The sequence below is a fragment of the Macrosteles quadrilineatus genome, unplaced genomic scaffold, assembly GCF_028750875.1.
Source record: "Macrosteles quadrilineatus isolate MER2022 unplaced genomic scaffold, UCM_ALF_1.0 Scaffold_5__1_contigs__length_97177068, whole genome shotgun sequence".
Lineage (NCBI taxonomy): Eukaryota > Metazoa > Arthropoda > Insecta > Hemiptera > Cicadellidae > Macrosteles > Macrosteles quadrilineatus.
Genome location: NW_026542598.1, coordinates 38724697 through 38750470, shown reverse-complemented (window position 1 = coordinate 38750470; position 25774 = coordinate 38724697). Strand labels below are relative to the sequence as shown.

General features: G+C 34.5%; 1 protein-coding gene across 1 annotated transcript in view; it reads left to right on the top strand.

Annotated features, from left to right (window-relative positions):
• The window catches only part of LOC128993895 (vesicle-fusing ATPase 1-like), a 32281-nt gene extending 7194 nt beyond the window's left edge, over positions 1 to 25087 (top strand). Inside the window, exons 9-15 of the mRNA XM_054417969.1 lie at positions 678 to 788; positions 1669 to 1857; positions 2636 to 2792; positions 3492 to 3625; positions 4390 to 4574; positions 17523 to 17684; positions 19704 to 25087. Coding sequence (XP_054273944.1) covers positions 678 to 788; positions 1669 to 1857; positions 2636 to 2792; positions 3492 to 3625; positions 4390 to 4574; positions 17523 to 17684; positions 19704 to 19839 — 1074 coding nt within the window. The 3' untranslated portion in view covers positions 19840 to 25087. The remainder of the gene's footprint in view (positions 1 to 677; positions 789 to 1668; positions 1858 to 2635; positions 2793 to 3491; positions 3626 to 4389; positions 4575 to 17522; positions 17685 to 19703) is intronic.
• Positions 25088 to 25774: the final 687 nt, after the last annotated feature.

Sequence of the window (25774 nt, the reverse complement as noted above, 5' to 3'; positions counted from 1 at the left end):
TTCAGCCGGAATACTCAAAATGTAATTCTTGGTGCTGGAAACAAGCCACTGTAAGGCCATGAAAGGTGATTATGGAAAAGTCGTTGATGAATTCAAAGGGCAACCTCTTTTAAGGGGAAGCGAGCTGGTCTAGTGGTCTTTGGTCCCTGACGTCCCGGGTTGAAATACTGCCAAGTCACCAATGGGTTTTTTCTAAGTGATAATGCCGCAACCCCTAGCTATAGCCTGAAGTAATTTTAAAACCAATCCCGGGCTGGAGTCTAGCGTCCTAGCTAGGACTTTTAAATTTATGTTTGTGAAAAGAAGCTCCTATAAATATAATCTACATACTGTTTGGATATTTTTTAATGGTTATTTTCTTGTTCTACCTTTGATCTAAATAAGTTTTCTTTCTTCTCCCTTCTGATGAAGTCCCTAACTGGGACGAAATATTAAGTTTTTCTATGTTGTGTCATGTGTTTTATGTGTAGGCTAATCAAGGCTAATCTGGACTCTGCCTACCAGGTAAGCTAGCTGATCCCCATCCTTGTACATAATAATCCTTTTATTTAAATGAATAACTTAAAAATCCTTTGGTACAAAAAAACTTGAAAAACAGAAAACCCTCATACAACAAACATGTATACTTTTAAAGGTTAATTTTTTAAAGAAATTTATAAGCTTATTTTTATATACAGGTTCAAATGGAGATCAGTCTGCCCGATGAGAACGGACGAGTGCAGATTCTCAACATTCACACCAGTCGGATGAAAGAATACAAAAAGTTGAGCGCAGATGTTGACTTAAAGGTGGGAAACAGTGTTTGCTAAAAATCTAGGAAAAATTGAGTAACCATTCAAAAATATTTTGCTAAAACGAATGAATTATTTTTTAATCTAATTGAAAGTAGTCTTAGAACTTTTTCTTTAAGTCTTTGTCTTTGTTTTTGGGTTTGCAATAATACTTTTTTAAAGTGTAAAATAATTTCCCTATTTCAGAGTAGACTTTCCCAATCTGGTAAGCTTGATGTAACAAATAACCCTGAAAACATATGACATTGTGCTCTTATGTTCCTTGTAAAGAAGATTAAGTATATTATAAATTATTGACCCAGCTAATATCTCAAGCAGAGAAGGAGATAGGTAATGTGTGAGGCAACAAATTTTAAAGGGGGTAAAAACATACCTAGAGTAAGGAAACACTAGTTCTTACCCATTTACATCCACAATAGCCTACACCTAGGCCTATGTGTTCCATAAGCTATGTGCAATGAACGTTGGCATAGGCTCAAACACAATAAAGTAGAAACAAACACTCACGTACAATATATTTATTTATAATATCACTCCAAACCGACCAGATTGTACTTCATTTAAATTATAACATCACCGATGTAACCCCATTACTAGTGTTTGTTAACGGGCTGGACCAACAGATGAAAATTTTCGATCAGCTGTTGGCTAGTATGTTAATTTGCCATAGGCCTGAGCGCTTCAAGAGTTCTGAGCATTCAATTAAATTTTAATAATAAATTGGTTAAAGCTGTAGATCAGCTTTTTTTTTTGTATTGACCCCTTGGATTTTATCGCCTCCTGAGCACTCTGGGGAAGACATTTGAGCGTGGGCCTAGCCTGTTTTCCGAATACAATTTCATTCCCTTCCCAGGAATTTAGCCAGAAATGTTTGCAGGAACTGGGCGCACTGACCAAGAACTTCAGTGGAGCTGAGTTGGAAGGTCTTGTGCGAGCTGCTCAGTCCACAGCCATGAACCGGCTGATCAAAGCGTCCAGCAAAGTAGAGATAGACCCTTCTGCCATGGAGAAGCTACTGGTGTGCAGGGAGGACTTCATGCACGCTCTGGAGAACGACATCAAGCCGGTAACACCACTTGCAAACATCACCTTGAAAACTGTGAATTTCATTGTCAAGTTTGAGTGGGAACCCTGAAAAGTTCCTCTAAAATTGCAGGATAACATATTTTGTATATACAGTTAGTTACACTATCCCAGTAACCGAAGTTGTGGTCTTTATTGGGTTTTGAATCTATAGAGTGCATGTAAACTTTAACAATTTTGTGTTCTTGTTCTACCGCTTCAATATTTGTGTAGATCAGTCATGGGCAAAACTTTTAAGTTTTAAGGCTGATTGAAATAAACAACTTTTAGGTGGGAAAAAATAACAAAACCAACCCGAACAAGTGAAAAAATATTTCCCTTTTTTAATTACTGATTTGAAACTAGAGTTAAAACTAAAACACAACAAGAATAGAACCATAATTATTTTTTAGCTTTGCTGACGGTAAAATTTTGCTCTATAAATAATTGTAGGAGTTATTTAAAGGAATGTTGCGGATTCGCAGGCTGGATTGATTAGCTCGAAGGGCCATACTTGGCCAGTGGGCCGAACCCTGCCCATAATTGGTCTGGAGTGATTATTTTTATACCTATCCGTTTGTTGGCCTTATTCCAACTCCAGCTGTACAAATAAGATCAAAAGAAGGTAGTTAATTTATAATTTATTTTTTAGTGTATCTGTAAATCATAATCACTTTAAATAATCAACTCTTTACATATTACAATATCTTGAACTTAACAGGATGTCTTACCATCTCTTTTTTTCAAATATTTTAACAACATGTTCTCTTAATTGTGTCCAGGCCTTCGGTACGAGCGCTGAGGCCCTGGATCACTTCCTCACCAGAGGTATCACTAACTGGGGAACTCCGGTCAAGAACATCCTGGAGGATGGAATGTTGTTCATACAACAAGCCAAAGCTCCCGAGTCTTCTGGGCTTGTCAGCATTTTGTTGGAAGGTAAATCTTTTTGTTGCCTATGGTCAAAATTCTTATTGGGATGGATATAAAAACTAAAGTAACTGTCTAAATAAATGTGTCAGTAGCCGGCCTGCACTGCCCTCAAAACGTTTAGTGTAGTGTAGCATTGTGGAAGGAACCTAACCTCAAACTTTTGCAGTGTCAGTTTTTGCTTGGCACCTTTGTTCCGGTATTTTTTGTTGATGTATCCGGGTACTTCGCCTCTGCTTTTTTTCTGCATTTACAATACTGAGGGTCTGTTGGCAATTTTGTTCAATTTTTGGTTTCTTGTAGAACTACATCCTCAACAACTGGAACGCAATCCATTCTATTCTTTGCCCATCGGATGAAACTAAATTTAAACATTTTTGAAAACCATGCAGCACATTGGCCATTCCCTCACCTGGCCACGGCCCACCATAACGCTACTGCAACAAATGTGTTAAAGAAGGTGGTCCAAACCAATCAAATTTCTTAAGTCTCTGTCTTAACTATAATATTGCAAAATAGAGACCATGTACAGGTATCTGTTTGTTCTGGGTGATATTGATTCATGTCCTACACAGTGTCTCGGATATCAGATTCATTAACACTGCAAGAGCTAACTTCACAAAGTATCCCTCACATGGGTCTACAATGCAGATATTAATTCTACTTTGAATTTTCATTAGACACTAAAGTAACAGTGATTTTTTTCAGGACCGCCAAACTCTGGAAAGACTGCACTAGCTGCCCAGCTGGCTAAAATGTCTGACTTTCCATTTGTCAAAGTTTGCTCCCCAGAAGACATGGTGGGCTTTACAGAATCTTCTAAGTGTCTAACTATCAGGAAGGTAAGTTTTGATGCATTAAGTGAATTTTCTCATAAAGCTTAGGAAACATTAGTGAAGAGGTGTTAAACTGTATCAAAATATATTAGATTCAAGAGTGTCACAAAACATAGTAAATGTAGGAAACAATTTTCATTAGTTTATTCCCCATGAACTAATCCCAGCATCCTTTTCATTTTTTCAATCTGCTTGTATATTTATCAGTTTTAGTTTGGTACAGATAAGCAAATTAAGAGTCTTGTTTACACTTCAAGCAAACTTGGACCCTTGATAAGACAGACAAATCTGTGAAAAAAAATGTCAATCTTCTTTAAAAGGCAAACATTTTCTTCCTTTTCGGAAATATCCTGCGTAGCCTGTTTAATGGGGGTGTAAAAAAATAGTAGAAATAGAAGGAACTCTCCCCTGGTTAAAGATTCAGACATTTTTTTAGGCAAACTTTTGTATTTCCAAAATGTTATTGTTTTGATTGGTTTTCCTTGTGTCAAAGTTGCTATTGTACCACCAATATATATTTTTTAATGCAAAGAAACTTTTGCATATTTTAACTCACCAGGTTTATTTAGAAGCATATCTCTAATTTACATTTTGCCTTTGATAAGTTTTATAGAACTAGTATTACACCGAATGAAATAAATAGTAAAAACCCAACCCATAAAAAATGACTACTGTCGCTTTCAACTTAAGTGTTACAGTATAATCTGTCTGTAAACCAATTCGAAGGTTCTATCAAGATAAGCACTAAACACTGCCCATGTGTATTGCAGTATTTCGACGACGCATACAGATCCACTCTGAGCTGTATCTTGGTGGACAACATCGAGCGCTTGTTGGACTACGGCCCCATTGGTCCTAGATACTCCAACCTCACCCTTCAGGCTCTACTGGTCCTGCTCAAGAAGGAACCACCTAAGGGAAAGAAACTGCTCATCCTGTGTACCAGCAGTAGAAGGTAATGTCATAGACTAACCAACACAAGTAGACTTCTCATCCCATTGTACATTTTGAAGCACGTTTTTCGTGTCTAGTTCATGTACGTGACACATGGGCGCTAGTGTTGACGAAACTTTGTTTCTATTATTTTAGGGTTAATTTCTTGATTTGTGCTTTACTGTTTGGTTATAACTAGGGGACAAGTTATTGTTTATGATTAGATCGTATTATTTGGTTAAACGAGGTTTTAAATGGCTGTAATAACGGGAAACAAATTGTAAACAAAACACGACATCTGCAGAAAACCGTACAGAACTAACAATAAAATTGTCTTCAGCTGTTCCATAAGGATGAGAAATCTACTAGGAGTATGTTTTATCTATGGTAATGTCCAACGTACTGGGGTTAGGGATGTGGGCGTGTCAAATCTGAATATTGAATTGTGGTTCTGTTAAAACAATAGACAAAAAGAATTAAATATAGACTGTCAGCTGTGCTGCAGTTACCATAGGTTCTGGCGCACACCGCTGGGAGCGCCATGTAGTTACGGCTTACACGCTACGTAACTACACAGCGCTTCCAGCGGTCTGCACCAAAACCTGTGGTAACCATGGTGACCGTAGCATGGCTGACAGTCTATATTTAATTCTTTTTGTCTATGTTAAAACTCAAGAGTTGTGTTCAAGTTTTGATTGGCGTTAATGACGTTACTAAATTGTATTTTAGATTCAATTAAAAACCAATTTTAATCGAATCTAAAATACAATTTAGTAACGTCATTACCACAACCCATGCTTTTGTACGCAGTAAATGTAACAGAATAAGAGTGGGAAAGAGTGGAAAGTCTCATTTTTGAAATATTTTAATTCTTGTTTTTCTTTTTCTTTTCTTTATTTTTTTCAAGGGGAGTTTGAAATATTTCAGGTATTTTATTGAAACTTTGCTATATTGATAAATCACTAATGTTCACATAATTGCTGGATGATCACAATGTCGCTGTAATCAGAAAAGATGCTCATGTTGAAGGATTTTGGAAGATGATCCCGATGTTGCTTATCCTGATAAATAGCAACAAATATTTAAACGTATGCAAGTTAAGAGTAAATAAACGGTATCAGCATTCTGACACATACTTTCTCCCATAAGCTTGTCAACAACCTTTATCATGTGTAAGCGGTGAGAGTAAACATACGGAAATGGGATTTGTACAATTTTCTTCAGAATTTAAAGGACTCTAACATACTAAATTTTTATCAAAATCGTTCGAGCCAATTTTGGAAAAATCTGATTTTCCGTTATTTTATGGGGTTTTTATGGGAAAATAACATAATTTACAATAACTTTTGAACCGTAATTTTTACAGAAATAGGATTTGTACAATTTTCTTCAGAATATAAAGGACTATAACATACTAACTACTACTTTTTATCAAAATTGTTCAGGCCATTTTTGGGAAAATCCTATTTTTCCTTTATTTTATGGGGTTTTATGGGAAAATCCCCATTAAAAATAAAAATTTCTAAAAAATGAAAAACTATCACAATTGTAAGGACCATAACATACAATGTTAAATCAAAACCGGATTTTTGTCTAAAATCCTATTTTTCGTTATTTTATGGGGTTTTTATGGGAAAATAACATAATTTACCATAACTTTTGAACCGTAATTTTTACAGAAATGGGATTTGTACCATTTTGTTCAGAATTTAAAGGGCTACAACATACTAAATTTTTATCAAAATCGTTCGGGCCATTTTTGAGAAAATCCGATTTTTCCGGTTTTTTATGGGTTTTTATGGGAAAATCCCCATTAAAAATCAAAATTTCAAAAAAATGAAAAAAAAACGCCTGGAGATACCATGGATTAGAACCTACATACCAAATTTCATCGAAATCGGACCACAGGTGTAGTCTCTAGCTCTGTACACATCCAGACACACAGACACACACACACATACGGGGTTTTACCGAATACTCGCAAACACCTAATTGTGGCATCTTTCAACCTGCGGCCACCAGTGGATGAAGGAAGGTGGTAGAAACATGTCTGCATCGATATTTTTAATGAACACTCCATTTTAACATCTAACATTCCAGTTTTTAAATTGTGGCACCATGCCACAAATCGGTATATATCAACAGTGTGTGGATAGGATGCCACTAATGCGTTGTAGTGCTTGAGCGGTGTGTGCGCCCCCCCTACTTCTCGCGTGCACTGTTGCCAGTTCTCTGTTCTAGTTCCTTCATTCCGTTCTGTATTCATGTGGCTATGCCCTAGCCGCTGTAGCTCATTTCCCGCGCTCATGACGTCGTCTTTTATTAGTGTAAGGATTTTATATGAAGTTTTTTTCAAAGCTCCAATGATTTTTACAATTATTGGATTTAAAGTCAATGGACCAAATGAAATGTCGTGAGGATTACATAACATAATCCTCATACAAGGATTAGGGTTATTTTAGCATGTTAAAACTACATGCTATTTTGTTGATATTTTATCGTCACATTGTATGTATGGTTTACGAACTGAGATACTTGGAATTAAGGCCTTAATGTGCTGGGTAAATTATCAGTAAATTAGACGTTGACTAGGCCCTTTTTTGGTAGAATATGTAAATCAATCGCACCTTTAGGAGGATTAACACCACATACTTACACTAGGCTAATAGTGGTTTTTTAATGTTGATCACAAACAAATTTAGGTCCAAGTTCTGTCAATGGGATGCCTTTACTTAAGAATAATTTTGTTAAACCTTTACAAAATGAGCATAGACTTAGAAATAATAACTGGGTAGGGTATCTCAACACACAATTTTTTGCCTTTTCTTATTTGACGAAGACAATTTCCAATACTGTATTTCAATCGGGGAAGCCTTGTTATCAGCATTAACCAAAAATCAAAGCTACCTTAATAAACCAATATTTATTCATAAACATGTTTACTGCCTTTAGCAGTTAAACTCAGGAATCATTCAAATTCTTTATTGAACATAACGTTATCAACAAAAGCAAACAAAGACAAACAACAAACAACAAACTGTTTTGTTTTTTTTTGCACAAAAGATATGTTGTAGTGGGATATCTAGGCCTATCCTGATAATTTGATTCTGAGTTTGTTTAAATATTCCAACAATAATTCCTTTTCCGTAGCTTTTTAGGGACTATGTCCCTACAAGCCACTAGTTTACATTAAAATACGCAATAAGTATGACTCCGTTTTTTCTGTATGCATATAATTAATTCATGGTAATGTAAAAGTATGCGTAACGAATTTTTCACCTCACTATGGTGTTTTTAGCTGTTTTACATACATTTAGCTGGTTTATATTGGTGGCTGAAAGTTACGTTTTGCTGGCCATGCCAGCTGTCATCGTCATATGGGGACCGAGCAGGGGTTTACATCCCTAGGGCCGCAAAATCACTTGTTCGCCTATTTACTTAAAACATTAATGTATATTAAATGCACAAGCTGTATCCATGGCATTGCAATAGACTTGTTTTTTGCCACAGCTGCCTAGACAACTATTTATTGTTATTTTTGATTTTGCTGATTCCTCAAAATATTTCACATAAATAAGAGGGACGTTATATTGCAAAACATACTTGGGTAAAAAAAACCGCTCGTACCACGAGCCAAAATGGGTTTGCAGCTCTCGATCGTTTCACGTTCTCGACTTCGTCCCGAAATTAAAACCCGATATCGAGTCGGCAAAACCTCACTTTAGGCCCTAGGTACGAAATATACTATTTTTTTACGGTGGAATTAGAGACCCAAAGATTCTCACCCCGTTGCGAAGCATGGGCAGATAGTTAGTTATAAGATTATAAAGTCTTTACTGTTTTGTCTGTACATTGCGTAGACTCATGAAGTGTTTGGTTATTTCTACGTTGTATATAATAAGATAGCCGAAACGAGTCTTGTGTATATATCTGTACGTGTGTTTGATTCTTACTGTCATTGTGCCTGTAACGCAAAAATTCCAATTCACGTGTCCTACCTTGGGAAAACTAGAGTACCGTTCATGATCCAAATAGTTTTGTAATTGTTTGAATAAATTTGCCAAGTTTGATCAAAATATATCCATAAACAAGCAAACTACAACATTTTACAATATTCTTATATGAATAACAAGGGAATTTTAAATTTACAATTTTTGAATTTGTCCTGTTACCAATAACCGTACAAAAACACTTTGATATACTAAATTATTTGTTTTCTAAGCTATTTAAAAAGGTCTGGATATAAATTGGGAAATTTTGTATTTTTAAGGTAACGTTATCCTCCATTTCATATATTAGTAACAATATGTATAGTATCAAATTCAGTAATAACATTGACTACTGTATTTAAACCTTAACACAAGTGTTTATATATTCATTGAGGCTACTGGTGCTACCGCTGATGGCTTATGCATGTGTACGTTAGGCCCCGTTTATGCACCAAGTGCGGTAGCGGTAGCGACAGCGGGAGCGATTTCTAACACCATTGAGTTAAATGGGGCTGTTTATGCACCAAGAGCGATAGCGATAGCGGTTGACCTCCCGCTGCGGTTTCTAATTCGCCCGCTGTGTAGTTAGAAATCGCAGCGGTTGCTTGGAATAGAGTGGTTTTCAACTACATTGAGTCAAATGGGTCTGTTTATGCACGGCGGGAGCGGGAGCGGCTGCAACCAGGGTTGCCAACCTGACCCACGCGCACGTGCACTAAGGACAAATAGTTGTGTTAATTATTTGGCAGAGTTTGAGTTGGCAAGACTGTGTCCCCCTTCCATTCTCCTTTAACCAACCGCTACCGCTATCGCTCTTCGTGCATAAACAGGCACATTCACAGCGGGAGCGGGCCCGCTATCGCCCCGCTCCCGCTCTTGGTGCATAAATGGGGCCTTAGTAGCTAGCAGACAATTTGCCAACTAGGAACATGAAATCAGCTGTTCCCCGTCCTCACTGTCGCGATTGCTCGCCTAGCATGTCAACAGCTGACTGCTGTAAAAATTGGATGAGGCGACAGTAACTTTTTCTAGTACGCTTCTTTACCATGGCATCTGCTAATTCAATTTTGTCCTAAAAAATGTATACACATCTCTAAGATTTGTTGCCAACTAACAAGCAATTTAAATAAAAAAAAAAAAAAAAAAAAAAAACTATTGTTAATCATCCTGCAAAACTGCTAATAATTCATGATCAAATTTTCATCAGAATTCCGTTAGTTTAAATCAACGATCACATAAGACCAATAGATGGATGGAGCACATCTATATAACTAACATACAAGCAGTTGAAGCCAGGTCCGCCATCTTAGTGTAGGTTAGAAGTGGTAGATGCCAATGAAAACGGCACCAAAACTCAATGTCCAGCTTCAAAATAACTTGACATTTAGACTAAAGGTAAATCGTTGACACTTCGTGTGAAAGATGTCAATTAGTCTAGGACACTATTGGTTCTAATTAAAAGCTCAAAAGTTTATATTTTCTATTTTAAATCTTGAAATAAAGTCGGTACTTTTAAATGAGTTTTTAAATATGACATAACAAAGTTCGTCGGCTGCTACTGTTTTTATTTCTTCGTCAGGTAAGTAAAAAAACGGTGGATTTTGTGGCTAAAGAGCTCAATTTCTTGGATAATATTTTTTTTAAATTTTTATAAAGGAGAGTTGTATAAAGAGTTTCAGAAACCATCTTGTGACTTTGAAAATTTTTACATTGTAAACCAAACGCTAAACCTTAAACACACTTTAATACGATATAGATACATATATTATAAATTAATTTGTAGCTTTTTAGAATTTTTCTTTCGCCCAACAAGTTTTTGTAATTATTGTTAACTAACTTTTTCTAAGATACGGTAAACGCTAGGAAACAAATTAAAAGCGTATTTTAAAGGCCATTGTTCAACCGTCATGAATTGTTACATACCAAACCTTAGGGCCCATTGGTGACATTTGGGGGTTACAATTGCGTCAATGACCTTGAGCTCTGCTAGTAAGATGCTGTGGTATGGTAGCGTCAGTGGCGGCGGAACCAGGGGGTCAGGGGGGTCAGTTGACCCCCCTGAAATTTTAGGAAGGGTCAGGGGGGTCAGAGTCAGGGGTTCATATTAAAAAATTAAAGATATAAAGCATTCTGTACTGTATACGTTTATTTTTTCGGCCCAAGAAGAAATTATAAGTAGGCCTAATAACAGTTACTGAAGTTAAGTACAAAGATAAACAATTTAGTTATTAATAATAATCTATTACATTTATTATGAAGGGGCTTAATACTCACAAAACCTTATAAAAGTAATAATTAATTTAATTGATGTTCATGATCGTATTGGAATTTTGGGTTAATTCCTGGAGAGTTAATTACTGACTTGGACAAGAAAAAGCTTACAAGCCAATTAAACCGTCTACAAGATTTACCAAAAAAGAAGGAAGTTAAAAGTGTACGTGATTTAGTTGTGACTTTAAATAGTGAGCCTCAAGAAAACAAACGATTTTTGTCTGAAGTAGTAAAGGTTGTCAAGATAAACAATTTAGTTATTAATAATAATCTATTACATTTATTATGAAGGGGCTTAATACTCACAAAACCTTATAAAAGTAATAATTAATTTAATTGATGTTCATGATCGTATTGGAATTTTGGGTTAATTCCTGGAGAGTTAATTACTGACTTGGACAAGAAAAAGCTTACAAGCCAATTAAACCGTCTACAAGATTTACCAAAAAAGAAGGAAGTTAAAAGTGTACGTGATTTAGTTGTGACTTTAAATAGTGAGCCTCAAGAAAACAAACGATTTTTGTCTGAAGTAGTAAAGGTTGTCAAGTTACTGTTTGTCTTACCAGCGTCTGCAGCAACTGCAGAAAGAACCTTTTCTTGTCTTCGTCGCTTGAAAATGTGGCTGCGTTCCACGATGACGCAGAAGAGATTGAACCATCTTGCCATCTTATCCGTCCATAGGGACATTGCTAAATCTATTGATGATAAGCACATTGCAAGAATGTTTGTCAATAGAGTTGAAAGTCGCTGTGCAGTTTTCGGGAATTTCAAAGACTGAAGTTCAAGTTAGGGCCTACTGAAGTTTCGTCAGCAGAAGTTTACAAATCTAGTAAACTTGTAGTAGGCTAATATCTTGAGATTCTCGTGTGGGATTTTACTTATTTTAGCAATAATTCATCAAAAAGGTTTTGTATTTCTTAGTAATTTTATGTTGTGCCAATACAATGTTTGTAATATTTTTTGTGTAAACCATTATTTAGCCCCAGTGGACACACTTACTTGGTTATACCCTACCGTCTTACTTTTGTGATTAACTATAATCAAGCAGCCAATTTTAATTTAACTTATTATTAATTCAGTTTTGAGGGGGAGGGGCAGAGCCTGCCGAAATTACGCGAACACATAAATCCCTAGGGCTTAGAGCTTGTTTACTCTTCTCTGTCACCTGCAGCAACTCATTGCTGACAGCTTTAGTAAAATCTGGGCACCAGTACTTCATTTTTTGTTTGTTTGAGATGTCCCCTTGTCCCCTGGGACAGACCCCCCGGATGTGGACCTCCGCCATAGGTTTCTGACCCCCTAACAAACATTTGCTTCCGCCGCCCCTGGGTAGCGTGTCGGGGAGAAGGGTTATTGTTCATGCTTACTCATTCGCTCTTACCCACAAACAAATTTATTTCAAGCCTAAAATGAAGAATGTAGATCTAACTTCTATATTCGTTTGGAAAACGTCAGTAAGAGGCAAGTCTAGACTGTTCCTATGTCTGGGCGGTCCATCACTAGTTACTTTCTTTACTTATTTTTTTTGAAAGCCTATGTGTCGATTATGTATCTTGAGCAATGTAAAATCAAGATGACGTTGTTCAAACTAAGATATAAGTTTGGACTTCCTTCTGTGACCAAAATGGTCGCCTACAGAGCAACAGAAGAATCTACAATTTCTTATAAAATCAGTTTTATTGACATTTGCAGACAGTTTTATATAATTGTTTTAAGGAAACCCAAAATCTATTGGCAATCATAAGTTAATATGATTTGAACTTTTTGCCTTATACAAATGAAATACCATGTGCATATTGGTCCTCTGGTCCTGTTAATACAATTTTTTGAAGGGTTTCTTTTATAATTTAAAACTATATCATTGCACAAGCATTTTCAAGGACTCTCTGCAGTTTTGCGTACTCTTGCAACTACTAATTCAAGAATCAGTTTGATGACCGATTAAAAATAATGTGTTTATACGTTATAAAGATTCAACTGTTAAATATCATAGTTTTTGAGGGTGGGACTGGAAATTTAGACTATATTAAAGATTTGCATTCATAGTAGAACATTATATACTTTAAGTAAACCAACAGAAAAAGATTGTTTAAAATTTTCAAGTTCATTTTAGAACAAACTGTTTGCTCCGCCTCCCAGTTAACTGAGAATTTCAAGAAGTAGAAACATATTAAATAAATAATAAGTGAAGTTAAATATATCCCACAGTGATTTTAAAAAACATTACACAAACTTCACGGATGCCAATATACTTCTAACAACCTTACTAGGAATTTCCTAAAACTGATATTGTACGTTGAAATAAATTTATCTATCTATCTATTCTATTCTATATTCTATTCTATTCTATATTCTATCTATATATATAAAAGGCAAAGCCCTCACTGACTGACTGACTGACTGACTGACTGACTGACTCACTCACTCACTCATCACTAATTCTCCCACTTCCCACTTACCTAAGAGGCTGAAATTTGGTACACTGATTCTTTAGGCATTAAATAGGAAAACTAAGTGGTTTTTATTCTGATCGGACTCTCGGGCTCCGCCCCAGTGGCTCTGGAGTTTCCCATGGTAACCTAATGAGTACTCATATTTAAATGGAATTAATGAATCATAACAGCTGTTTCAATTAAACAAGTTGGTTGTGTTCTATTATGTTCAATAGCATTAAAGTTACAAGGATTACCAACAGAGTGCAGCACTATATTTTTTTAATATTTGACAACAGCTAATTTGAAACCAAAAGGTGAGTGAGCGTAGCGAACGAGCTAACCTGAAAGCAATTGAGCGCAGCGAACGAGCTCCAACCGTAAAGGTGAGTGAGCGTAGCGAACGAACTGCAACAAGACGTGTGAGCGCAGCGAACGAGCTCCAACCTAAAGGTGAGTGAGCGTAGCGAACGAACTTCAACCAGGACGTGATGGAGCCATGCGAACGAGCTCACATATGAAGTTAAACGGGGCAAAGCCCGCGGGTACAGCTAGTACTATTATAAAGAAGAGGGGGTGTCTGTGTGTGTGTTTGTATGAGCTAATCTCAAAAAATACTGATCCGACTATGCTCAAATTGCACACAAATGAAGCTACAGCTCCTAGGATACATATAGAACTATTACCGCTTCGATATTCACCTAGGGCTTTGCCCCGTGGGCTTTCAAAAATCTGAGATGAGAGATTTAAAAGTAAATATTGATTGATGGTATCCATGGTAACAAAGAACAAACCTAGTAAGTTTAAAAATGTAAACAAGCAGAACTAACTGTCAAATTGATTATGATTTCTCAATTCAACACAGCTGGTTCAAACCTTATTAAATACTGCACGAATATTAGAACAGAGAGGGTAAGGATTATAAATTTAAAATAATGATGTCACTAGCCTGAATTTATTTAACATTGCCTAAAGGAGCTGTCAAACCATATGTTAATGTAATTTCATTATTATAGGATTGTTTCAGTTACAGTACTTCATTAGTTTATGATCTAACTATACTGAGTCTGTTATAATATTTGTGAAATGTTGTAATATTATTTATTTATTTTTATAATAATTCATTTTAAAATAAATCATTCAATGGATATAGGAAATAATCAACATTCTATATTGCCCTATCAACCTAGGCCCTTATCCTGAGTTATGGGGTATATTCTTTTGATTTATTTGTTTGTAAACAGTAATATAATCCCCCTGCCCCAGCAAACCTATAGACTGAGCCAATTCCCGTTTGCCTGATTATAATTTCACTAAAATATGTTAGAAAATTGCCCTATTAACATGTTTGGAACTATTGTGATAGGTTTTCGTTTACAGTGCATACCATTAAACACATTCTTTCATTATAGGTATATGTGTGCCACACTTTAGGATACCGTATAAATTAAAAGACCATATTTTCTTAGACCGTTTCCTCTCCCATCACTGCAATGATCATGTTCTACTTATATGCCAACCCCGTACGAAGGTCGGGTATTCTACTAGTTATTAATACAGTTGAGAATACTAAAGGTTCTACAAAACAAAACATTGAATAATAAAAATACATTTGTATGAAAGTAACAGATAGATTGACAAAATTGTAAAACGATCGTATAATATCTAACAATATCAAATTATTTACAGTATCACGGTTACAACTTTTAAACTACTTTTGTTATGACTCAATGTTAACCTCTTTAGGACCTTTCATTTTATGCTTTTGTTAGTGGGGACTGGTTAAAACACCACAGTAGGTTTGACAAATATGATTGTGAGATGATATTATAATCTGAACTAGATTATGCGTGTTGATAATAATATGTATTTTAATTTAAGTACTTTAATTGATTCGGTTATATGTTTACCTCATATAACATTTGAACATGGATTGAAACATTAGATGTCTTTGGAATACTCTGAGAGTGAGAAGCAAAACATAACTTTCAGCAATGATGCGCATCGAAATCTACCTTTACTGACTGATTCAGAAATGTAATTGCAAAATATTTTGTCAACATGACTAAAATGTTAAAAAAAATAGATGTATCAGCACGAAATAGTTTGTAAGATAAAAAAGCAGTCTAGGACAACTTATATAGCGTTCTAACCTCAAACATTGTTATCGTTTCAGTGTACAAATTCAATTGATACAAAATAACTACGTTACCAATTTATGTTTGTAAACAAAAATCAATTTTTTAATGGTTGCGTAATAGCTATTTACATTACAAGTGTAGTAAGAGCGTTTTTACTTCACGCAGGTGAATGTTGTGCAACGAGCGGAAGCGAGTTGCATAATTCACCTAAGTGATGTAAACAGCACGCTCTTGCGTAACGTGTAACGTACAAGATTTTACCTGACCCGACAATAAACATGGGTTTACGTACAATATTTTTCATTATCCATTTCACTCATCTTCTATCAGTAACGTTCTTTTACTAACAAAAGCTAGGTTAGGTAGGAAAATACTTTAAAGCATAATAATAACATTCAAGCGCACAGCTGATTTCTAGCGTTGAACATCGTTGGCTCCATAGAGTTATATTTTTTAAGTTAAGCACTCAATGTTATTTAAATGGGTTTCTTTACATCACCGAGTGAGTTTTTGATACTTTACATCACTCGAGAAGTAAGGAAGTTGTATACATCACGCTTGGGATAGGGAAGTTTAACATGGCGGGTTAGGTAAATCAATTTAAATTATTATTTACTACACAAATTATTTGTAATGTAAAACATTGTTCACCACTCGGAGCAAAAGTATATTATTTATGGTACTTAAATTGTTTTATAGTACGTGGCAGTATAGTATTATTAGTTTATTAGTTGCTTGTTGCACTGTTCTACACACTGCTCAAGCTCTACAGCTCATTAAGTGGCATCCTGTCCACACACTGTTGATATATACTGAATTGTGGCATGGTGCCACTATTTCGAGTGTAAGCTGGCGCGAGAATTGGCAACGTAGCATTAGGAAAGTTATAGTTCCGGCGGACGGCGCGAGGCGCGCTAGCTACCTGTATGGTTTCGTGTTCCACAATTCGGTGTGTACCTGCGCTACTTAAACTCACATCAACGAGTTCAAAAATACTCAATTGTGGCATGTGATGTTTAAACGACGTAATAATGCTGGAAAACCTCAAAAATGATCGAATTAGCTGTGGCACCCTGAAAAAGGTGCCACAATTTTTGAAGGTGCCACAGTACGGCCGTGTGCCTGTGAAGGATGCCACTATTCGGTGAATACAAACACACACATACACACACACACAGACATCACTTCGAAAACCACTTTTTTGGGTCCAGGGGGACCCAAAACGAATATATCCACTCAAAACTCAAACTCGAAAATTTTGACGAAAACAATACTTTCTCCATATACTATGGTATAGAGGGAGAAAGTAAAAAAGGGCCATATGACCCTAACTCTGATCCCTAAATACAGGATTTCCATTTAATTTAATTTAGGGTATAATAGGGCCAATAGGGTATAAGTAGGGACGCCATTCAAGATTCTTGTCATTCGCCTATTGGGTCTGATGATGATTGGAGTGTCCAATCGAAATCGATCACCACTTACCATCGTTTTTGTATATTTACCGTCTTGTGAGTAACAGTATAAGCGTAAATATATGTTTTAAGTGTTATAAGACGTTTCTTTTATTTACTTTCCGTAAATTTAATAACACGTACAATGCTGATCAAGAAGTTATTTAATTTAATTTAATCTCAACAAACTATAAGTTTTAGAAATCATTTGAAATCAAGTATTCTAAAAAATCTTGAATCTTCAGTGCATGTTCAGTCTTTTATTTATAAAAATACACAGAATCTACTCTAACAATTCAATTACAAAAGTGTTAAGACAAGAATCATACTATTGTCTTGATTATCTTCAGCGATCACCATAGCCATGAAATTCCTATCCCTAAATTATTCCAACCCTGTTTGGAAACCAAACCAGAATTAAGAGTTTCCTGAACAATTCCTGAATAGTTTGGACTTGAATATTTAATTCCATTACATTTGTCATATAATGCCTTATACAAACACAGCAGCCGTGCAGGCAAACGGGTGTAACTAGTGTAGTCTTGAGATATTGTAATTTGAGATTTACGTTTGACACACATCACTAAACAAATTGTAAATACGATTCCAAGATCTTGTATTTATTGAATTAGTTAATTCAGCTCGCTATTTGTGCACATTTGGTAACAATACTTGTTTTCCAGACAAGTGCTAGAAGAGATGGACCTGCTGTCCGCGTTCACAGCTGTACTGCACGTACCTAACCTCAACAAGGCTGAACATCTGCTGGCCGTGGTCGAGGAGAGCGAGATATTCTCCAAGGAGCAGATGGCTCAACTCATGCGTCAGATCTCAGGACATTCCAAGTAAGTGTTTATAGCAGTCTTCCAGCGTGGCTGTGAGTGTGCATCGTTGACTGCGGGGTGTTTGGAATGCTGTGTGTGGAATAATATCCTTAACACGAGCTGTTGATGGGAGAATGTTTTATAACTTGAGTGTAGAGTTTGATTTTGACTTGCTTCACTTGCAGATTCGCTTTTTATCTAGGGTCATTGGTAAACGTTTTCGGTTGCTACGCTGTTAGTTTTGTACGTAGAATGTTTAAAAAACTTTTGAAAATCTTTGTGTTTTAGTATTTTATTTTTGTGCATGGAAATTTTGCATTGAAAAAGATGACCATTTAAGAATTGTTTTACCATGATCGAGTTAAAAAGTAGTGAACCAATTTGTGATCAGCAAAATAGAGCCAGACAATTAGGACCAGCATGGAGCTTGCAATTGGTAGTCACGTGTGGTATGTTGCCGTGGGGATTGTAAAGTTGTTGGGGCAGGTGGAAGATACTACGATGCTGTCCAATTTTGGGTGACAAGTTGCTGGGTAAGAAAGTAAAGAAGACTGGCCTCTCTTCTGTTAGGCCTACAGGCCGTTCTTCGTCAGTTAAGCCTTCAGGCCACTCTGTCGTTGTTCGGCCACCGACCTCCAAGACTCCCCAAGCTGCCTGATCCATCAGGTAGCTGAAACCTTTTAGTTGTATCCTAAAAGGGAATGTTGCGTCCGGTTGAAATTTCATAATGTCGAAAAGTAAGTCAGTTTTAGAACGGGAGCAAATTGGCCTAAAGGTATAGCACAGGGCTTCGGTCCCATAGGTCATGGATTTGAATCCTCCTAATCACCTATGTTTTTAACTTTTTGATAGGGATGGTCAAGTTTCGAAATTTCGGGAATTTTTCGGGAAATTTTAAATCTCGTTACACGAGACGAGATTTCTTTTTGGCCGAGATTTTTACCGAGACGGGAATAAAAAAAAAAAAAAAAAAAAAAAATTAAAAACGCCTGCAGAAAGTCAATGCAATACCCGCAATACAGGAGCGTGTTGTAGTTGCGTTTCCTTTGTGAAGGCGTTCTTATTTAATTAATTCTTTAAATGTAAATATTACTTTAATTATTTTAATAATATTACTTTAAAAACATTTGAGAAGTTTTGTAAAGTGTAAGCAGTGTGAGGAATGTTTTATTACTATAAAAAGTCAAAACAAGTAACTATAAAAAAAAAAATTAATATTGCTTTTATTTTATGATTTATTTTATTTTAGGATAAGTTGAACTCTATCCTAACTGATATCACTATGTTTCCTAATCGTAGGCATTTTTAATAAGATAGGCGTGATTAATAAAAAAATGTTATGCTGATGTTTTTTTAATAAAAGATTGTAAATATTCTTGCCTATTATCATTATTTTTGTATTTAAACAGTCACCTAACAATGTTACAAAATCAGGTAAAAATTTTGAACGTGCATTTCCCGTTGTGTATGAGAAGGGAAATCCTGTCTCGATCTCGTCTCGAAATTTAATGAGAAATAAAAAATCTCGTCTCGTCTCGTCTCGAACTAAAAATCCAATCTCGTCCATCCCTACTTTTTGATAATGCCGCAACCCTCTAGGCCAAGCCTGAAGTAATTTGTAAAATGGTTCTAAGCTAGAGCCTAGTGTCTAGGATGTACAGTAGAAAAGAAACTGAGTATCTAGAACACTAAACACAAGTAAAAGCATATTCCACAATCGCTGACAGATTTTTCATCCAAGCACATTCAAATTAAGTCTGCTATCCCGGTTAATTCTTTAAACTGGACATTGTGGCAGTGAATTTTCTCTTCTAGTTTGAAACTTAGACAATATGCAACACTCCCTTTGAGGATATGTCTATTGGAAGAACTTTTAAAACACATGTTTATTAAATTTTTAACACATTTAAGTTATTTTTTTGTCATTTTAGCCTTGATTGCTCCTTTTTGTCAAAACATTTCTTTTTCTTACTTGCCTTTGAAATTTTTCCTGCTTTTGTTCTATCCGACTGTAAGTTAATTTCATGTTTGTTGTTGCAGGATTTTCATCGGGATCAAGAAGCTGCTAGCTATGTTGGACATGGCTCGTCAGACGGAGGACGCGTATCGAGTAGTCAAGTTTGTATCGAGGCTCGAGGAGGAAGGCGCACTCGATCGAGGAATGACCATACACTAGACAGTATTAGCCTCCTCGTAACAGCACATCCTTCCTTAGGTATTATCAGACCTGCTTGTTGAATTTGTGATTTATTTATTATAGTATGTTACTTACGACGTTACGTTTGTGCATTGTTAATAGTAAAAGCGTAATTGATGATAGAGTTTTATTATGTATGTGTGGACTGGTTTGACCGGTTAAACCACCGAGCTGTGAGATGTATTACTCATTAAAACGTCCATCAACTCTAAATGTTTATGTGGCGGTTAGAAGGCTTTTTTTAATTCCACAAGGTTTTAGCCTGGAATTTTTTCCACATTACTTCAGACTAAGCTTAGAGGTTGCGACATTATCACTTAGATAAAACTCATTGGTGGTGGGATTTGAACCGGGGACCTTGGGGACCGAAGCCCGGCGCTCTACCACTAGACCATATGTTAAATAGGTGCCAAAGCAAGACTTAACCTCCGCATGCTAACCAACGTTGATGGACAATTTGGTGAATAATACAATTTATCTATTGTTTGGTAATAAATCGAAAACTCAGAAGGATTCAAAGGTAAATGTATGTAAAGCTGGTAAAAAATGAACTAGGCACTGGCTGAACAAGGCATACTGCAAAACAAATGATGTCAGCAATTTGGAATTAAACACAGCTGTGACAGCTATCCTTGTTAAAAATTGGAATGTCAAAGATAATAGGTGTGCTGTCTAAACTGCTGTAAAATGTAAAAACTGACAAATTGTAAAAAAGATCTATCCAACAAACAAAAACAACAACAAAAAAATAAAACAGAAGAATAAAAAAATTAACATTTTATTGGTTAAAAACTATTTATAAAAAAATTCAAATAAATTGCTGATGTCATTTATTTTAGAGTATGACTTATAACACAGTGTTCATATTGTAAGTTAAAGTAAAGTGGATATGCTTGAATGTTAAAGGTTCTGGTTGGTACCTTTTCCTAAAAACGGACTACTTGAACATCAACAGTGTAAGATATTACCTACCTAATTAACATTTTTTTAAATAATTAAAGTCATCACCCCATTTTCAATCTAGAGGTGCATTTTTCCCCTTTATAGGTACTGATTAATTTATCTGTATATGACTTCATGCACACAATAATCAATGTTACTTTAAATTTTAATGCTTGTAAATGCTATGTTTAGTTAATTTATGTTTAAAGGTTTAAAAAACGTATATAACTTGTTAAATCATCTAATAAAAGGTAGATAGAATCAATTTTTTAAAATTCTGCATCCAGTGTAATTTATTGAGTTAACTTTAAAACTCTTTAAATGATTTGGTATTTATTTGTAAATTTTATCGTTAACCTGGTAAAAATGTAGGTAAGCAATTATTGGTGTTAATTATTAAATAATAGTTATGAAACTTACTTTGGAATCAAAACGATTGACATGAAATATGCACTTTCTCTCAATATTTCTCTTTAGGCTGAGTTGCACCAATGGTCATAAATAAGTTTTCGTGATCATTTTCAGTTATAATTAATCGATTGTAAACATTCATTTCTTGAAAAAGTAATTTTACTCAACTATAGGTGTCTAAACAACGACAAATTTTTATATTACTTTTTTCAACGTTTAATTAAACTTCAAATTATATAAGACCGTTGTGCATTTTTATTTGAACTTTACACTGTATATAAACCTGGAGCTTGTGTGGTTGTAGTGCAATAGATAAAAGTAGTCATGCCATAAAGTGTGTGTGAGGTAATACGCAACTACCAAAAACTGCTTAACTATTTTAATTCTAACTAGTCTGCATAGGTTACTAGGGGAATATCAAAATATTTGTATGTATGTTTTAAGACTGTATCAATATACCTATACAAAACACTGGATCTAATTTTGTGTGTATAAAAATTAGTGGCATTTAGTAGATATCATGAATCTAATTGTAAGACATGTCTTTTCTCGTTTGATATGAAGTACAGGTAATTTTATTTGTTGTATGCTATGGATTTTGGAAGATGTACTGCAGAAAAATTCAATTTGATGTACTAATGTGTGTGCTAAACTTGAAATTCTTTTTGCCTTTTTTCCAAGGTTATACTTTTATTGTGTTTTCCAAGCAAATTCACTAGCCCACTTTATAAACTTGGCCTTTAATAATTAGACTTTAATATGGACTTTAATAATTTAGTTTACTTTTGAACTGGTTTTAGTTTTAAAATATTTTACAACTTTCCAAACACAGAAAACCTTGATTTTTGTTCAATTAATATTTGTATTTTTTTTACACATTCTCTTAAATCAATACATACACATTTTTTAAATCAATACATTACAACTTTTTCATGAAACATATTTAGGTTTTCACCTGGTGCACCCTTCAAGATGTAGGAAAATCTATGTTTTGAAAATGTACAAATATGAAAAGGAATTACTTGGATCGTATGATTTTAGAGTATTTAGAAGTAATTTGTTTGTTAATCACATAAGGATGTAGATGCAAAGTTGTTGTTTGTTTAACATTTAATTGTGGTGTAATACTTAGTATGAAGTAGCAGAGATAGAATTATCGTCAAAAGAATGTTCATCCTTTTGCTCATAAATGTTTGTTTAAATATCTGTTAAAATATAACATTGTTTAATAATGCAGTTAGATTTTAAAGAATAAAATTAATTGGTGTTTGGTGTTAAATGTGTATAAAGGATGCAGAATGCAAAATTTAAAGACAACTGTTGAAATAATTTAAAAGTTTTTAAAACTTAATTTAATTTTTTACTTCTGTTAAGCCTGTGTATTGTTTATAAGACATATTTTATTATCGATTCTGTGTAATTTTAGAGTATTTATGGGCCCTGTTATTTAAGCATATTGGAAAAGCTAAGTGGTTGTTGTCGCTTATATTAAGTCAATTGTTAGAAGACATATCAGGCTTAAAGTCTGACTTAAGTCGCCTAAGCTTCCGAACTTATATAGAGCAATAAAATTGATGTCTTGCCGAGAATATTGTAATCAGCCCATCGTATTTACCTTGCCGTATTTGGATGCAATATTTAAGAATGTATTTAATTTATTGATTAATTAATTCATTAGGGTACTGGTAATCTCTCCATAAAAATTTCCCATTTAACTTGTAATCTCTTTATAAAACAGAACTAACTATAATATACACTGAGTTTGAGTTTTATTCATAAAAGGGTTTCGACTGGTCCCTCACAAAAACAAAAAAAATGCCACCAGTTTGAAAGCAAAAAAAAAACATAATATAACCTGAATAATGGAAACTCAAGTACCAAAACTACAACATTACTTATTAACGATTATATTAACATTATTAACCTTCTCCTGCCTCCTCCATCCCTCTCAATTTGGTACTTAAAATTAAAATAATATCAATTCTTAATTTGTATTTTGTACTAACAATAATTGACTTAAGAGGGAGTAGTACCTGAATGTAGTTCCCTATTCCGCCTCTGTCTCAAATAAAGCCTTGCCAATACTTTTCAACACCTAAAATCTTGCATTGGTAGGTTGGGATAAGACAGAGCTCTTGTATGATCTAAAAGACTTTTATTTTTTGTTCTTGTTTTAACACAACAATATAGTATTGTGTACACAGCTATTAGTCAAAGATATCATGTGCTAAATATTTAATTATTTGAGTATATTATTATTTACATTTATAACCATAAGAAATAATTCTGTAGTATTAAGTACTTCTGTAAATTGGAGGTGTGCAAACGGGTTGATTTTCGAGCCGAGCCTAGCATACGAGCTCGAGAGTTCGCCAACTCAGAAAATCACGCTCGAGCCGAGCTTCCACATTTGCAGGCGATAACAAAGTTCCTGTTAATCACAGGAGAAGATGGTGATATCCCTACAACCGCGAGAGGTGTTCAAAATTTTCTGCAATTACAGAAATAATTTATAATGATTACACCACCATTGTAGACGACCAGGATTTTACAATGATCGCTTGAGTCAATTAATTATGATGTTTACACAACCCTGGAAGATCTTTTTGAATTTGCTGCGATTGTGGAAAAATTTGATTTTTCCTAACCGCGGGGTTTGCTCAGAATTTTCCACAATTATTGGCGAAGACGATTATGATTATGCTTGGCTGCGAGATCGGTCCAGTATTTGACTGCGATTACGGAAAACAATGATGATGTTTCTGACACTGTGGGAGACGATGATTTTGTTCACACGACCGCAGTAGACGTCCTGGGTTTTGCCGCGATCGCTGAAGACAATGATAATGTTTCTGTGGCTGCAGGAGATGAACAGGATTTTTTCTGCGATCGCGGGAGACAGTGATGATGACGTAATGATAATTGGACTGTAGCCTACATAATATTGATGATTACCAAATGTACTACTTTCTTAAATACTGTAAATCGTAACATAAAATTGTACTTTGAGAAAAGAACTAAACAAACAAATTTATTATATGTCATTAGTTAAAAATTCTCGGTTTGAAAAAAACTTGAGGCTCGAACTTTTCTCCAAAAGCTCGCCTCAATGAAAAATCTCAGGCATGCACACCTTTCATGTAAATAAAATAATTTGTGTAATATTCACAGTAATGTAATTATTAAATGTATGTTTTGTTAATATATTTTTAATTTAACAAAAATGTGTGATCATTTTGCTTGTGCTACTCTATACAATAGAAAAATACTTATTTAATGAGACTGTAGTTAAAACATTACTTTTCCATTTTATTTCTTCATGCTTATAAAACTAATAAAGTTTTCTTTTTTATTATGTTCCAAAGTTGCAAAGTCACTGCTTATTTACATGTTAAAGTTAGGAAAATACCACCGTAATATGAATATTATTGCAATAGCAATTGAATAGTTAGAGTTAACATTTTCAGAGATGAAATTATTTAAGTATTAGACTAGTTAAATAGTATAATTTAAATATTTAAATCTATTTTTATTTTTATCTTTAAATAGCAAAATTATGCCTATTGTAAAAACAAAAACGAATGTTACATGTTTTATTGTTGGTGGTAAAGACCAAATGTGTTATTTTTAACAAAAATATTGCATGTTTTTTTACTATTTTAAAATTATATTTTTTTAAATTATGAATTAAATGGTTTACAATTTAAGTCAGTTACCATTACAAATTTAAACTTCTTAAGCGTTTCTATAAAATAACATTCCTTGTATAGTTTTGTGTAAATGTTTATGTTGTACTTACAAATAATAAAAGAACATAGTTCTGTTCATGATTATGTAAAATACCAACTCAGTAAATGTAAATTGTTGAAGTGTAGTTGTGTTTATTACAAAGTCTCACCTCTAATTTTATTTTTATTAACACATGAATTTATTTTCAGTGCAAGGATACTACAATGGTATATTTCGCTACTTGTCCCAAAAGTCACCCATTCAGAGCAAAATAGTACAGTAGTTTACGAGCGAATTGAAGCTGAGGGTGGAAAACAGCTATCGAACCCCAAAACTGAACTTTTGTGGAAGTTCTTTTCATCACGATGCAAACAATAATACTAAGCTTCTTGATTTGAATTTTTTTTTAATATTCCATACTTAGGAAATTTTTTTAAGTAGGTAGTCATAAGTTACCATGGTTTTAAATTTATTCAAACTCAGGTGTTTAAACAATATTTCTCGTAATAAAAATACACATAATTTAGTGCTCCTTTCGAGCTAAACGGGATCTTCGTTTTTCGGGACAGGACAAAGTTGATTTCGTATAGGAATAGTTGTGTTGATGGCAGGCAAAATGATATGTATGACAGATTGTAATTCAACGATTTTCTAAAATTTCAGCTGTACATAAATGAGCTTTTTTTTATATACAGAGTGATGAAAAGTATTAGTTATGAAATTCTAAGTAGTAAACCATTACTACTACTGCTCTTTTGACAATTTTAATTTGCCTACTTTTGCCTAGTTTTCAAAATCGGAAAGAAATCATTTATCCAAACCCTCTCAATTT